Source organism: Neofelis nebulosa, chromosome 15, assembly GCF_028018385.1.
Source record: "Neofelis nebulosa isolate mNeoNeb1 chromosome 15, mNeoNeb1.pri, whole genome shotgun sequence".
Taxonomy (NCBI): Eukaryota; Metazoa; Chordata; class Mammalia; order Carnivora; family Felidae; genus Neofelis; species Neofelis nebulosa.
The window spans coordinates 46,959,155-46,973,901 of NC_080796.1; the positions used below are offsets into that span (position 1 = coordinate 46,959,155).

A 14,747-nucleotide genomic window follows, 5' to 3' on the forward strand; every position below is an offset into this window, starting at 1 on the left:
AAGGGAGCTGGGAGTTCTCCTGGCATACAGGCTAAGGCTAACCTCACCCCCTCTCTCCTGAGCACCAGGTTCTCCCTCCCTTCCCATCACCCTGAGTTCTCACCGCGCCCCTCAGCACAACTGCCCCCGTCCCCTGCCTTCTCTATCAAGTCTGGTGGAATTCCAGTGCCTCGCCTGTTGCCTGGCGCACAGTAGGCGCTCCTAATCCCAACGAATGACACTATTGTCATATCTCTCCTAGGACACCGAGCTGCTGGATTTACGAGAAACCATAGACTTTCTGAAGAAAAAGAACTCTGAAGCACAGGCAGTCATTCAGGGAGCCCTCAATGCCTCAGAAACCACACCCAAAGGTAGGACATCCAGCCTCGGGTTGAAGGAGAACAGGAATGGGGTTATTGGAAATTTTTACCTATGCCTATAATATGCTGGGTCCCATATCAAGTTTTTAGAAAGTGCGGGCCCTTTGATGCCTTTCAGTGTGATGCTCTGGACTGGTCAGAGCCAGGGGCATGATCCTCCCATCGCTGGGGATGAGGGAGAGTTGAGCAGACCTGCAATCCCCATGGGTCTTCCCCCAAACCTTTAGGACAGAGCCCAAGAGCCGTCAAAGACAATCGTTAAAGGAGCACTTTATTCTTAAGAAACCAAAGGTAAATCCAGGGGCACCTGGGTGGCTCAGTCAGTTGAGCGTCTGACTTCGGCTCAGGTCATGATCTCACAGTTCGTGAGTTCAAGCTCCACATCGGGCTTGTTGCTGTCAGCACAGAGCCCACTCTGGATCCTCCCTCTCCCTGTCTGCCTCCCTCTCCCCTGCTTGCGCTCTCTCAAAAATAAACAAAACATAAAAAAAAAAAAAAAACAGAAAAGAAACTAAAAGTAATCTTACCATATGATCCAGCAGTCACACTCCTTGGTATTTACCCAGAGGAGCTGAAATTTTATGTCTTCACAAAAGCCTGAATGTTTATAGCAGCTTTATTCATAATTGCCAAGACTCGGAAGCAACTGAGATGTCCTTCAGTAGGTGAACGGATGAATGAACTGTGCTGTAACCAGTCAATGAAACATTACTCAGCATTAAAAAGAAATGAGCTATCAAGCTATGAAAAGATACGGAGCAGTGTCAGACGCACGTTACTAAGTGGAAAAAGCCGATGAGAAAAGGCTGCGTGCTGTATGACTCCAACTCTGTGACATTCTGGAAAAGACAAGGCTATGGAGACTGTGAAAAGATCAGTGATTGCTCAGGGGGCAGGCAGGGGTGAATAAGCGGAGCACAGAGGATTTTTAGGGCAGCAAAAGTACTCTGGATGATACTGTAACGGTGACTACCTGTGAATGTATTTGTTCAAACCCGTAGAATGTATAACCTCAAGAGTGAACCCTCATGTCAGCTGTGGACTCTGCTGATAATGATGTGTCCGTGCAGACTCATCAGTTGTAACAAATGCATCCGTCTGGTGGGGGAGGCTGAGAGTGGGGGAGGCATGTGTGGGGGATGGGGTGATATGGAAAAGCCCTGCCCCTTCCTTTCAATTTTGCTGTGAACCTAAAACTGCTCTACAAAATGAAGCCCCCAAAATTAGCACTTTAATAAGGGAAGGGAAGCAACAATAATATAAAAGCAAGGAGGGGGACAAAACATAAGAGACTCTTAAATATAGAGAACAAACTGAGGGTTACTGGAGGGGTTTGGGTTGGGGGGTGTGGGCTGAATGGGCAAGAGGCATTAAGGAGGACACTTGTTGGGATGAGCACTGGGTGTTATATGTAGGGGATGAATCACTGGAATCTACTCCTGAAATCATTATTATACTATATGCTAACTAACTTGGATGTAAATTTTAAAAAATAAATTTAAAAAAGTTAGCACTTTACCTTTTTATATACACACACACATATATATTCTTATTTGATCCTCCTTTCTGTTCTCCAAGGGTGATGCAGTCTACTCTTCAAATGAGACAAAGATCACATGGGTTACATGGGTCTCAAATGACAAGTTAGCCTTGGCATTTAACAACCAGTCAAGTTTGCTAGAGAAAGTCAAGATGAGTAGTGGTCTGATGCCCCCAAATCCTGCAATCTCTGACTCCAGGCAGGCTTCCAGGGTACTTGGATGGTCCTCTAACTTGCCTGCAGCCTGTTTTCCTTTTTAGTCCACTATCAGTGGTCCCCAACTTCTTTTTTTTAATGTTTATTTATTTTTATTTTGAGAGAGACAGAAAGAACATGAGTGAGAGAGAGGGAGAGAGAGAATCCCAAGCAGGCCCCATGCTGTCAGCACAGAGCCCGATGTGGGGCTCGATCTCATAAATCTGAGATCATGACCTGAACTGAAATCAAGAGTAAGACACTCAACGGACTGAGACACCCAGGCACCCCAGTGATCCCCAACTTCTATCAGTGTTCTCCAGCCCCTTATTCCACCATTGACCTGCCTCACTCTGAACATAGACTCTGCCTCCTCCTTAATCAAGAAAATAAAACATTTTCAAGTAAGAACTCCATGGACTCTTCCCCCACTCCATCAATTTATATTCATCTAATCCTTACTTATTTTTCTCCCATTTCGTTAGAAGGGGCTGCCCTTTCTGGCCAAGAGGGATCCCTTATCTAATGCCTGGGGATGCTCCCCCTAGCATTGATGTCCCCAGAACACATACACATACTTTTCTACATCTTTGACCTCTTATTCTCCATTCACTCCTTCCTCTCTGCTTATAATGCGGCTGAAGGCTCATTTATCTTTAAAGAAGAAAAAAAGATGTATCTACCTACATCCCTTCTAATTTTAACCTTCACTCCTTCCTTCACCAACTTACCCTCCACTCCCCTTTCTCACCTAACCCTACTCTAATTTGCTTCCATTACTATCATCCTACCGAAACTGCTTTCACTAAAATCACCAGGGACACCCATTTTTCAAACTTTAATAATTTTTGGTACTTATTTTACTTGACTTCTGTAAAATAGACATAGTACCTAACCAGAAGTTTGTTGTATCAAATCAGAAGAGCTCACCATGGTGTGAGGCATATAGTAGGTGCTCAAAAAAAAAAAAAAACAAACCCTTTCACACACACACACACACACACACACACACACAGGCAATACACCAAGGTTTCTAAGATCTAGCCCTGTTAGGCCTCCTTTTTTTCATTACCTTCAAAATATAAATATAATCAGATTTTTAAAACGTTTTTATTTTGAAATAATCACACACTCACCTGTAATTACAAAGAAATGGACAGCCAGTCTCCTCCAATGTTAACATCTTGCCTACTGTAGAACGATGCCAGCAGATTTGTTTTTTCATAGCACTTACTATGATACCCTGTTGAAAGAGGAAGTGGAGGGTTAGATCGGAGATAGGGAGCTAGTTGAGTAGATGTTTGCAGCTGTCCTTCTAGAAACAAGAGCTGTTCAGTGAAGATGTGGGTAGTTTCTGGTTTATTTTCTCACTCTCTCCATGACCAGAAATGCATAATAATTTTTAAAAATCTGATTATATTTTGCCCTTGCTTCAAAATCTCTGCTGTTCTTGCTCATTACCTACGGCACAAAGGCAAATATCCTTAAAAAGGCATTCAGGGCTCTCCCTGACCTGGCCTGAACCTGACCTCCACCCCCACTTCTTGCTGTGCTCCCTGTGCTGCTTCCCATTCCAGTCTGCCTGAGGTTCTACAAAACAAAGCCAGAGCCCTGCACAGGGCCTCTGCGTGTACTTTTTCTTTGGCCCTAAGTAGTTTTCCCAGTGTTCCTGTCTGAAAAACTTCTGTTCTTTCAAGACTCAAACATTTCCTCCTTGGTTAACTTTTTCCTTCCCTGTGGTGGAAATGTGGGTCCTTTTTTATGCCATTCCAAACCTTCTCAGGGAGCTAAAAGGATTTTCTACCCATCAGATAAGAAAACGAAAGCTCATTTAGGTTAAATGCAGGACAGTGGCTAGTTATGCTTGGCCTTCGAGCACCAGGCAGGCAAGTATTACAGGGGAAAAATCATGAAAAATGGTACGTTGAGGGGTGCCTCGCTGGCTCAGTCTGTGCGCATGCGGCTCTTGATCTTGGGGTGATGAGTTCGAGCCCCACATTGGGGGTAGGGTTTCCTTAAAAAAAAAGCAGTAGGTTGATGTCTCCATCAAAGTATTGAGAGCAAGCTTTCATTAGGCCTTCTCAGACCTAATCAGGCTGAGTTCATTAGTCTGTGTACTGCTTTTTATCCTACTAGACTGGAAGCGTCTTGAGGAGAAGAAGCATTTCTTAACTTACATTCTTACTTTTTTTTTACCTTTAGCATTTTTTTTTTTTTTTTTTAGTATATGTGCTGCCGAAGCGAGCACACCTTTAGCATGTTTTTAACGTTGAAACATGATTGGCACTCCATAAATGCTCGTTGACAGAAATTATCCAGAAAATGAAAAATGTGGCTGTAGGAGTTGGTTGGTACCCTTCTCGTCTACGTTTGGCAGCTAGACTTGCCTTAAGTCTCATGTCTTCTTTAAATCTACCCTGTGTGTGCTTCCCATTTGTTCGTGGCCCCTAGAACTCCGGATCAAGAGGCAGAACTCCTCAGATAGCATCTCGAGCCTCAACAGCATCACCAGCCATTCCAGCATCGGCAGTGGCAAGGACGCTGACGCAAAAAAGAAGAAGAAAAAGAGCTGGGTAGGTATAGGTTGGGGGCAAGAACTGTGAGGAGCCGTGGTGGGCCACCTCCACCTCAGCGTAGGGATTGGCTCCTTCCAGAACCAACCAAGATATGGTCCCTTGGGGTTAACACAAAGCCCCAGGTATCTGCTCAGAGCAAAGTCTGCTAAACTCTCCTTTGATCCCAGTCATACCCCACTTGTACCAAGGCCATCCCTCTAGCCCTTAGGCACACCCACTTGCCTTGGGTTCTCCATGCCTTCGATTAGATCCAATGTAATTTGGCAACGGAAAGAAATCTCTAGCAGGGAACGTCCTATCGATCCCCTCGCCCATTTCCTTCTCTACTACGGAGAGAAGATTTTCTGAACAAAGCCATTCACACCCGATGCTCCTGGAAGTCATTTCTTCACTTTTTTTGGAGAAGTATTTATGGAACTTTCCATAATACTTCAAAAGGAATCTTTATATTATTGTTGACTAGTCCAGACATAGATCCCCCCACCGACTCCCCCAGCTGGCTCCTGATAGCCCTAGACTGACTTCGGATGACCTTTCTGCAATTCTATAGGCAGATCTAAAACACTTTTAGCTCCTCTGCTGCCTATGGGAAGGAGAGGATCCCCTAATGGAGACGTCTTGCTCCTCTGTCCCCTGTTCAATGGCACTGGCCCCCAAAGCTTTGTGTAGCACAGATGGGTCCCAGCTGTGTGAAATGAGTGATTAAGTGTTGCTTCTTTTTTTTTCCCTTCAAAATGCTGACTTCAAATCCCTATTTTTTTCCAGGTCTATGAGGTAAGAGACCCAGTTCCTCTCTCCTTGTTTTCTCTTTCCTTTTGCCATACCTTCCCCATTTCCAGAGCAACTCCCTCCCTTAAAGAAAGAGCAGCCACTCATAAAACTAACCGTAACAACCACCCCAGAGTTCCTAACTCACTCCACTGCATGGTCCATCCACGGCTGCCCCACATGAGGACAGAGGAGTGGTCTGGTTGGGGGCCAAATGGGAGAGTTAACAAAATCCTGATCTATTCCCTCCTGTCTTCCCCTTTTTACAAAATCAGTCAATTTGAGTTCCCCTATCCAGAAAATGAGCTTTCTGATTTTTGTTGTTGTTGTTGTTCCTTAAACCCTAGAAGCCCAAAATGGAAGAGAATCACTGGATGAACATTATCTTGACCACAATTTCCAGAGGCCAGTTCAGTTTGGGTCTCGCCTGGAGATTTCGCTCTATAGGGAGATGAACCAGAGATAGGAGGGGTTATGATTGAATCCAGGGCACCCTCAAACCACCCGCAGACCTGAAGCCCTCTGAGCATCCATGGAGTTTCCAAAGACATTTCCAAAGACATTTCAGGGGAAATTTCAGGGGTTACAGTATAGTTTCTCAGACAAGCAGAAGGTGAACCCAGAACAAACCAGACATCTGAGGTCCACTAACCCTATCCTAACATTGTGCCAAGTGTTACGAAGGATGTGAAAAGTGGAGCCTGTAATTTGAACCATCAAGGAGCCTGCAGAATTGCTGAGGAGACAAAAACCAAAATTGTACATATAATATTGATAACAGTCCAACGGTACCGAAATGCTTAATTCAGCCAGGGGGTGCTAAAGGAGCTCATAGATGAAACTAATTACAGAAGGCAGGGGAAACCCCACAAAGGAGGTAGAAGTTAAACTGAGATGTGACTTTGACAGGAGAGTGTGCCGTGAGGCTTTCTACACAGACACTGTCTAATCACAAGGGGAACAGTGGGGCAGGGATTAAAATCAGTGTAGCTAGAGCACTGAGTACAGTGAGGCACAGATATGAAGGGCCTGAAATGCTAGGCTAATTATTTAAACTTGATTCTTTAGGTTAGCATTTCCCAGAATGTATTGTGCTCTAGTCCATGGAGATGGCCCTTAAAACAGTGATGCCATCATCAAATTTGAGAAGCCCTGCATTTCTATAGTGCACATCCACGTAGGAAGAACTGAGAAGTCCCTCAGTAAAGAGTCTGTTTTGGGGTGCCTGGGTGGCTCAGTTGGTTAAGCGTCCAACCCTTGATTGCAGGATCGTGAGTTCAAGCCCTGCGTTGGGCTCTGCGCTGGTCGAAGGCTACTTAAAAAAAATTTTTTTTAACGTTTATTTATTTTTGAGACAGAGAGAGACAGAGCGTGAACGGGGGAGGGTCAGAGAGAGGGAGACACAGAATCTGAAACAGGCTCCAGGCTCTGAGCTGTCAGCACAGAGCCCAACGCGGGGCTCGAACTCACGGACCGCAAGATCATGACCTGAGCTGAAGTCGGCCGCTTAACCGACTGAGCCACCCAGGTGCCCCGGTCGAAGGCTACTTAAAAAAAAAAAAAAAAAAGAGTCTGTTTCGTTTCGCTTGATTAATCCATTGTTTCCCGAACTTAGGGAATCCTTCACCATCTGACACCAATCAACATCTGCCAACAGTTGGGCTTTGGGGGCCCTGAGCGACACAGAGAACACTACTCTCTCTCTCTCTCAGGATCTTAGTGATCTTACAGGGCATGTGCTCCAGGCAGATTGTGGTCACAGGATCTCTTTCTGCACACATACACACACACACACACACACACACACTTACATACACACACTCTGTCTCTCTGTCTCTCTGTCTCTCCCTCACTCTCTCTCATTTATACATAGCTTCCCATAGCTACAGCGATGTAGAGAAGACTATTGGGTTGAAAATTAGGAAGGCTGAGTTCCAGTCCCAGGCTTTCCTTCAATCCTGCAATCTCAAACAAGTCACTTTTCAGCCTCGGTTCCTCATCTCTGTGGAGAATTGAGCATCATGGGAGAATATTGACTCCTCAGTGATGATATATCCCCTGCACGCATACTCTAGCTAACTGCACACATACTCTCTCTCTCTCATATCCCCATCACAGCCAGATTGGTCCTTTATGCCCTACCTGGGAGACAACAGCACACACTGCCATCAGTTCCACGCATCACCTGACAGTCTTCCTGTGTTCCAGAAGAGACACTGTGAAAGAGTAGCCTCAAATTTTCCTTTCTTTTCTCTCACTGTCCCAAAGATCTGGTTTGCTTTTGTCCCCTACAGCCTTCGACCCCTCCTTTACTCTCTGTCTCTTGCTGCCATCCCATATCTGTGTCCCTGTGCGTGTGTGCATGCTATATGGATGCATGTGAATGGGTGGGACAGAGCCCTGGTTTGCATCTCTAGCTCACAGCCCTAACACCCAAGCTCATCAACACACCTAAGGTCAAAAACAAAAAACAAAAAAAACCATGGTCCAATTGTAGTATCCCAAGTATTTTGAGGAAATGCTGGGAAATATTCCTTACTCTAGGACATTTGAGTGGAAATAATAGAAAGCACTTGTGTTTGTTTCAATCATTCTGGGATGTGCTGAGCACAAGAGAACTAAAAGAAACTTGATGCCACTCCCTTCTGATGCTTTCCACAGGATCACATTGCCAGTTTCTGGTTAATAGGTAAATGGATTCTGATCTGATGAGCCCTGGTCAAGGTGGATCCTGAGACCCAAAGTGAGCAAGGCTCTAGACTAAGCAAGCAGTAATTGGTCTGCTGGAGAAGGTGGGATGGGGTCATTGAGAGATTGGCCACCATATGACCTCCGGGGGCTTCTCTCTGCCCTTCTCAGGGGCACAGTTCCCCCGTGGGAGAGAGCAGACCCAAGAAGTTCCCATAGCCTACAACGGTGAACCAGAACATTCCACTTTCTCTCAGCCCTAATTTCTAGGCAACTCTTCTGTCCATATTCCATGAAGCCAATGAAGCCTTAAGAGGGAGGCTTAATTACAGCAAGCAAATACCCTGTCTGTACAGCTCTCTGTCTCAGAAATCCCAGACCAGTCCTCACCCAGTCTCCGGAGTGGAGCCCTGACATCTCTCTGCCTGGATCTGCTTTTTTCTAGCTTCGAAGTTCCTTCAACAAAGCCTTCAGCATAAAAAAGGGACCCAAGTCAGCTTCCTCATACTCTGATATTGAGGAGATTGCCACACCCGACTCCTCTGCCCCCTCATCCCCCAAACTACAGCACGGCTCCACAGAGACTGCTTCGCCCTCCATCAAGTCCTCCAACTCCTCCTCTGTGGGCATTGATGTCACCGAGTAAGTGCTTTCTGCCCGCCACCCTGCCCAGTACTATGTAAGCTGCTGGCCAGAGCTGGCAGCTATGCCCATCGATTGCCCCTGCACCGTAGATGTCTCCTGGAGCATGTGAGGCCAGCGATGGACCTTCCCTCCCACTCCTGCTACTGATTATCTCAGGGCAGGAGGAACCGAGACTACCAGCCAAGGGTCTCAGTGTCCCCTAGTCACTCTAGAGCTTCCCCACATGACCTGGCTTCACTCTCACTTTCTTACAGGGGCCCCGCCCACCCGGTTCCCCACACTAGGCTGTTCCACGGCAACGAGGAGGAGGAGCCGGAGAAGAAGGAAGTATCAGAACTGCGCTCCGAGCTGTGGGAGAAGGAGATGAAGCTCACAGACATCCGCTTGGAAGCCCTCAACTCTGCCCATCAACTGGACCAACTTCGGGAGACGATGCACAACATGCAGGTCGGTGTCTGGGCAGAGAGCTGAGGAAAGGGAAGACCGAGGCTTGAGATCTGTCCAACCCTGCAACCCCACCCTGTCTGTTCTCGCCACAGTTGGAGGTGGACCTGCTGAAAGCGGAGAATGACCGGCTGAAGGTAGCCCCCGGCCCCTCATCAGGCTCCACACCAGGGCAGGTCCCTGGATCATCTGCTTTATCGTCCCCTCGCCGCTCCCTGGGCCTTGCCCTCACACATTCCTTCAGCCCAAGTCTCACAGACACAGGTACCTGTTTGGGAGGAGAACTTTTAAGGGTGGAAAGAAGAAAAGGGGTTCGCTGTGACACCATTCCACTTGTACAGGTGGCATCTTTCTTAGGTCACGGAGGGAACGATGCCTAAACCAAGCAGATGCCAGTGTCGTGAGACACGAAGAGTTGTTAGCGTCCTTCAATCCTTTTAAAAAAAAATTTTTTTAAGGTTTATTTTTGAGAGAGAGAGAGAGAGACAGGGCACGAGTGGGGTTGGGGGTGGGCAGAGAGAGAGGGAGACAGACCCGAAGCAGGCTCCAGGCTCTGAGCCCCATGTGGGCTGTCAGCACAGAGCCCCATGTGGGGTTCGAACTTACGAACCATGAGATCATGACCTGAGCCAAAGTCAGATGCTTAACCGACTGAGCCACCCAGGTGACCCTGGTCCTTGAACCTTCATTTGGGCTTCAGTTTTTGTAAGAAATACTTACTTGGAGGGGTGCCTGGGTGGCTCAGTTGGTTAAGCGTCCGACTTCAGTTCAGGTCACGATCTCGCGGTCCGTGAGTTCGAGCCCCGCGTCAGGCTCTGGGCTGATGGCTCAGAGCCTGGAGCCTGCTTCCGATTCTGTGTCTCCCTCTCTCTCTGCCCCTCCCCCGTTCATGCTCTGTCTCTCTCTGTCTCAAAAATAAATAAACGTTAAAAAAATTTTATAAAAAAAAAAAAAAAGAAAGAAAGACTTATTTGGAAAGGATGATGACTGGAAGGTTTAGGAAAGCCTGTGGGTGCCCCCTAAAGCCAATAGTTCTTTTCACTGTCTACAGACCTGTCACCTATGGATGGCATCAGTACTTGTGGTCCAAAGGAGGAAGTGACCCTTCGGGTGGTGGTGAGGATGCCCCCCCAGCACATCATCAAAGGGGTAAGGAACTTCAAGAAGGCCTGGTCACACTATTGTTTTTATCCAAGAAAATCGCGTCTCTGAATACCCCCAAACCAGAGTACCCCAATGCTAATGCCTTTCATGATCCCTCCCTTTCTTGGAGTGATCTGCACTGAGGCTCACATCCTTCTGCCTTGGCCGTATAGGACTTGAAGCAACAGGAATTCTTCCTGGGATGTAGCAAGGTCAGTGGAAAAGTTGACTGGAAGATGCTGGATGAAGCTGTTTTCCAAGTGTTCAAGGTAAAGGGATACATGTACTCACAAAGGTGGTTCATCTTCTCATGGGAAATTCAGCCATCCAGGCATTGGGATCTTGGGGACCTTTGATGCTTCGTGGAGAAATGCTAACTAGGACAAACATGTTCCTCCCTTACTCTGTCTACTTGTGTTCCCTCTAAAATTTGTGGCTTGTACATCTGTGTTTGTATCATCTTGGTGTTCCTCTCTATTCCTTTTTTTTCTCCTTTTCTTGTCGGTTAGGACTATATTTCTAAGATGGACCCAGCCTCCACCCTTGGACTGAGCACCGAGTCCATCCATGGCTATAGCATCAGCCATGTGAAGCGAGTATTGGATGCAGAGCCCCCAGAGATGCCTCCCTGCCGCCGGGGCGTCAACAACATATCGGTCTCCCTCAAAGGTCAGTCTTTGTCTCTCGGGGTGCAGCGATACGGGGTGAAGGAGGGAGAGGAACATCAGACCATCCGTCACGCATTCGTTCAACAAGGATTTACTGAGAAGCTATACTGTGCTGGTCGCTGTACTTAAGTGATGAGAGATATAAAAAGATCAGGAAGGGGTGCCTGGGTGGTTCAGTCAGTTAAGCATCCCACTTCATCTCAGGTCGTGATCTCACGACTCCTGGGTTCGAGCCCCACGTCGGGCTCTGTGCCGACAGCTCGGAGCCTGGAGCCTGCTTTGGATTCTGTGTCTCCCGCTGTCTCTGCCCCTCTCCCGCTCACCCTCTGTTGCTCTCTTTCTCTCTCAAAAATAAGTAAACATTAAAAAATAACAATAAAAAATAAAAAGATGAGTAAGATCCAATCCTAACTTTTATTCCCAGGGCCATTTTCATTCCCAGAGAAATTTCTAGGAAGCCTGGGTTTCTCACTCCACCCACACACCCATAGCTCAGAACATGTCCAGAAAAATAAGATCTGCATTTTCAAAACTAGGGGTTTGGGGATTCTCGTGGAACCACAGGGCAGGTGGTTCTGAGTTCTTTCAGTGGGCTCTGAAGAAAGAAATACCATCAGGCGCCCTTGCCGTCCTCAGGGCCCTGGTCGTGGCTCATGCTCTCTGGGGCGGGGGGGGGATGTTCAGGGCTGAAGGAGAAGTGCGTCGACAGCCTGGTGTTTGAGACGCTGGTCCCCAAGCCGATGATGCAGCATTACATCAGCCTCCTGCTCAAGCACCGGCGCCTCGTCCTCTCGGGCCCCAGCGGCACAGGGAAGACCTACCTGACCAACCGGCTGGCTGAATACTTGGTGGAGCGTTCCGGCCGCGAGGTCACGGAGGGCATCGTCAGCACTTTCAACATGCACCAACAGTCTTGCAAGGTGGCTGCCTCCTGACCCACCCACCGGCCTTTGCCTGGGACTCTGCTTCCCCAAAGCCTTGCCCAGGCCTTTCCCCACCCCCTCTTTTCCCTTTCCTTCCCTTTGCCCGAATCTTCTCCCTTCAGAGTTCTTTTCTTTCCCATCCCACTGCATCCCCTTTCCTAGTCCCTCCTCTGCCCCCAGTTTCTTTCCACACTTTTCCCTTCCCTTCTTTCTCCATTCTTCCGTGGCCTCTGTTACACTCCTTTCCCTCTTGCTGATCCTGAACTAAACGACACCCTGATTTCCACCTCACTTTCTGCCAACCCTGAAAATCCCGTCTCTTTTATTTTCTTCCCTCTACCTTTCTTTTCAGTATTTCTTTTCCATTTTACCTTGACTTTGAACTTTCTGGGGAGAAGCACTCAGAATTAAACGTTATACATTATGCGGTTCCCTGCCAAATCCGGATGTCTCTTGAACACTCTGAAGTCGCTTCAAATTTTGGCTCTTCCCGGCATGGGGAGGCACGTCCATTGGAGTGGCTCATGGTGCCAACCCAGTGAAAAGCCATGTAGGATAGACAATATGATCCCCACCCTTCGGGGACTTAAGAGGCACTGCTTAAGATGGTTGCCTTGGAGCCTTTGGGACCATGGTTTATCAGTCCATAGTAGCGTGCTTCTACAATCGCATGTTAAAATGCATCAAACAGGAACCAAAGGCTCCAGGGAAATCCAGAACTAGCATAGCTTCTCCGGAAGCCTTCCTCCCAAGGTTGATCCAAGTGCTCTCGACTCCTGAGTGCTGACCCACTCCCTTCTCTTATCTCAGGATCTGCAACTGTATCTCTCCAACCTGGCCAACCAGATAGACCGGGAGACAGGAATTGGGGATGTCCCCCTGGTGATCCTGTTGGATGACCTGAGTGAAGCAGGCTCCATCAGTGAGCTGGTCAATGGGGCTCTCACCTGCAAGTACCACAAATGGTAAGCGGGACTCAGGACCAAAGTCACCACAGTGGGAAGAGAGCCTGGTCGGTCCAACCTGTGAGCTTGCCATTGGGCCTAAATAGCAGAAAGCAAGTGTTAAAACGAGTCTAAGTAAACCTTTTTCCTCCTTCTCCCACAGTCCTTATATTATAGGTACCACCAATCAGCCGGTAAAAATGACACCCAATCATGGCTTGCACTTGAGCTTCAGGTAAGAGGTGTGCCCTGGATGAACCTTCCAACCCTACCTAAGATTCTATGAACTAGTTAAATCCCAGGATCCAACTAGAGGGGCAGTAGCAGAAGGAAAGCGAATTAGGCGGGGCCTCTGGGCTGGGAAGAGAGATTAGGTATATTTGCCATGTCAGTGATGGGGTGGAGGAGACCCCTCGAGAAGAGGAAGAAACGGCAAAACTAGGGGCTGAAGCTAGGACGCTGTAATTTGGGTTCTCTGCCCACACACCGCCTCCCCATCTGGGTCGTTGGGGTCAGAGGGTTGTCTGAAGAGGGTCACTGATTTGAGGGTCAGCTCTGCCTGCCCAGTGCTACTGCCCTGAGTTCTGCCGAGCCCACTATTGCTTGAAAAGAAATCCAGCGGGCGTCAGCGGGAGGCCGGCAGGAGGAGGGACGGACCGGCAGGGGATGAGCACCGACAGTGTCCGCGTTGCCACCCCGACCCCATTCTCCCCATTCCTGGCTGCAGGATGCTGACCTTCTCCAACAACGTGGAGCCAGCCAATGGCTTCCTGGTTCGTTACCTGAGGAGGAAGCTGGTCGAGTCGGACAGCGACATCAATGCCAACAAGGAAGAGCTGCTTCGGGTGCTCGACTGGGTACCCAAGCTGTGGTACCATCTCCACACCTTCCTTGAGAAGCACAGCACCTCAGACTTCCTTATCGGTACTGGGGTTCAGCTTCCACCTTGGGGTCAGAAGGTGGCTTTCCTCTCCGACTTTGCCACCCGGTGGCATGGTCCCCTTTCTTTCTGGAGTCCTCAGCATGTAAAGGAGTGGCAAGCCTCAGGGCTTCAGACCCAGGTCCGCTTAATGACTTAAGAAGTGTTCCCCTTACAGTTAGCCCCACGATGGGGGCAAATCACTTCAACCAGCAGAAAGCTAACCCCGCTCCCTCATTTTTCCCACACCTAGCAGGGAAAAGGAAGGAAAGTGTTCAGGAGGGAATGGAAGAGGTTCCCGTCACTCCCTCACCTGGCTTCTACCTCGTGAGGAAGCATGTTTATGAGACTGCCAGCCAGGCAGCCGCTCCCACTAGTCTTGACAACAATCGCAGGACAGCCTGACTCTAGATTTCTTTCATTCCCCGGCGCCTGGTTGGCTCAGTCAGTTGAGTGTCCGGCTTGGTTTCAGCTCAGGTCATGACCGCGTGGTTCGTGGGATCAAGCCCCGCACCAGGCTCTGTGCTGACAGCACGGGCCTGCTTGGGATTCTCTCTCACCCTCTCTCTGCCCCTTCCCCACTCACTCCTGCTCTCTCTTTAAATAAATAAACTTTAAAAAAAATACATTTCTTTCACTCCTTTAGTTATCAGATCCCTCTGCCTGGTATTAAGAAGTAAAAGAGAGGGGCGCCTGGGTGGCGCAGTCGGTTAAGCGTCCGACTTCAGCCAGGTCACGATCTCGCGGTCCGTGAGTTCGAGCCCCACGTCGGGCTCTGGGCCGACGGCTCGGAGCCTGGAGCCTGTTTCCGATTCTGTGTCTCCCTCTCTCTCTGCCCCTCCCCCGTTCATGCTCTGTCTCTCTCTGTCCCAAAAATAAATAAAAAACGTTGAAAAAAAATTTATATAAAAAAAAAGAAGTAAAAGAGAGAG

At 48.3% G+C, this 14,747-nt stretch overlaps 1 protein-coding gene across 8 annotated transcripts in view; it reads left to right on the plus strand.

Annotated features, from left to right (window-relative positions):
• The window catches only part of NAV1 (neuron navigator 1), a 250,152-nt gene that overhangs the window by 227,517 nt on the left and 7,888 nt on the right, over window positions 1-14,747 (plus strand). For all 8 annotated transcript variants that reach the window (XM_058700093.1, XM_058700092.1, XM_058700091.1 and 5 more), the window contains 12 exons: window positions 242-353; window positions 4,549-4,670; window positions 8,575-8,771; window positions 9,029-9,221; window positions 9,314-9,482; window positions 10,270-10,367; window positions 10,535-10,630; window positions 10,871-11,030; window positions 11,714-11,949; window positions 12,763-12,917; window positions 13,060-13,131; window positions 13,624-13,820. In XM_058700093.1, the coding sequence (XP_058556076.1) occupies window positions 242-353; window positions 4,549-4,670; window positions 8,575-8,771; window positions 9,029-9,221; window positions 9,314-9,482; window positions 10,270-10,367; window positions 10,535-10,630; window positions 10,871-11,030; window positions 11,714-11,949; window positions 12,763-12,917; window positions 13,060-13,131; window positions 13,624-13,820 (1,807 nt within the window). The remainder of the gene's footprint in view (window positions 1-241; window positions 354-4,548; window positions 4,671-8,574; window positions 8,772-9,028; window positions 9,222-9,313; window positions 9,483-10,269; window positions 10,368-10,534; window positions 10,631-10,870; window positions 11,031-11,713; window positions 11,950-12,762; window positions 12,918-13,059; window positions 13,132-13,623; window positions 13,821-14,747) is intronic.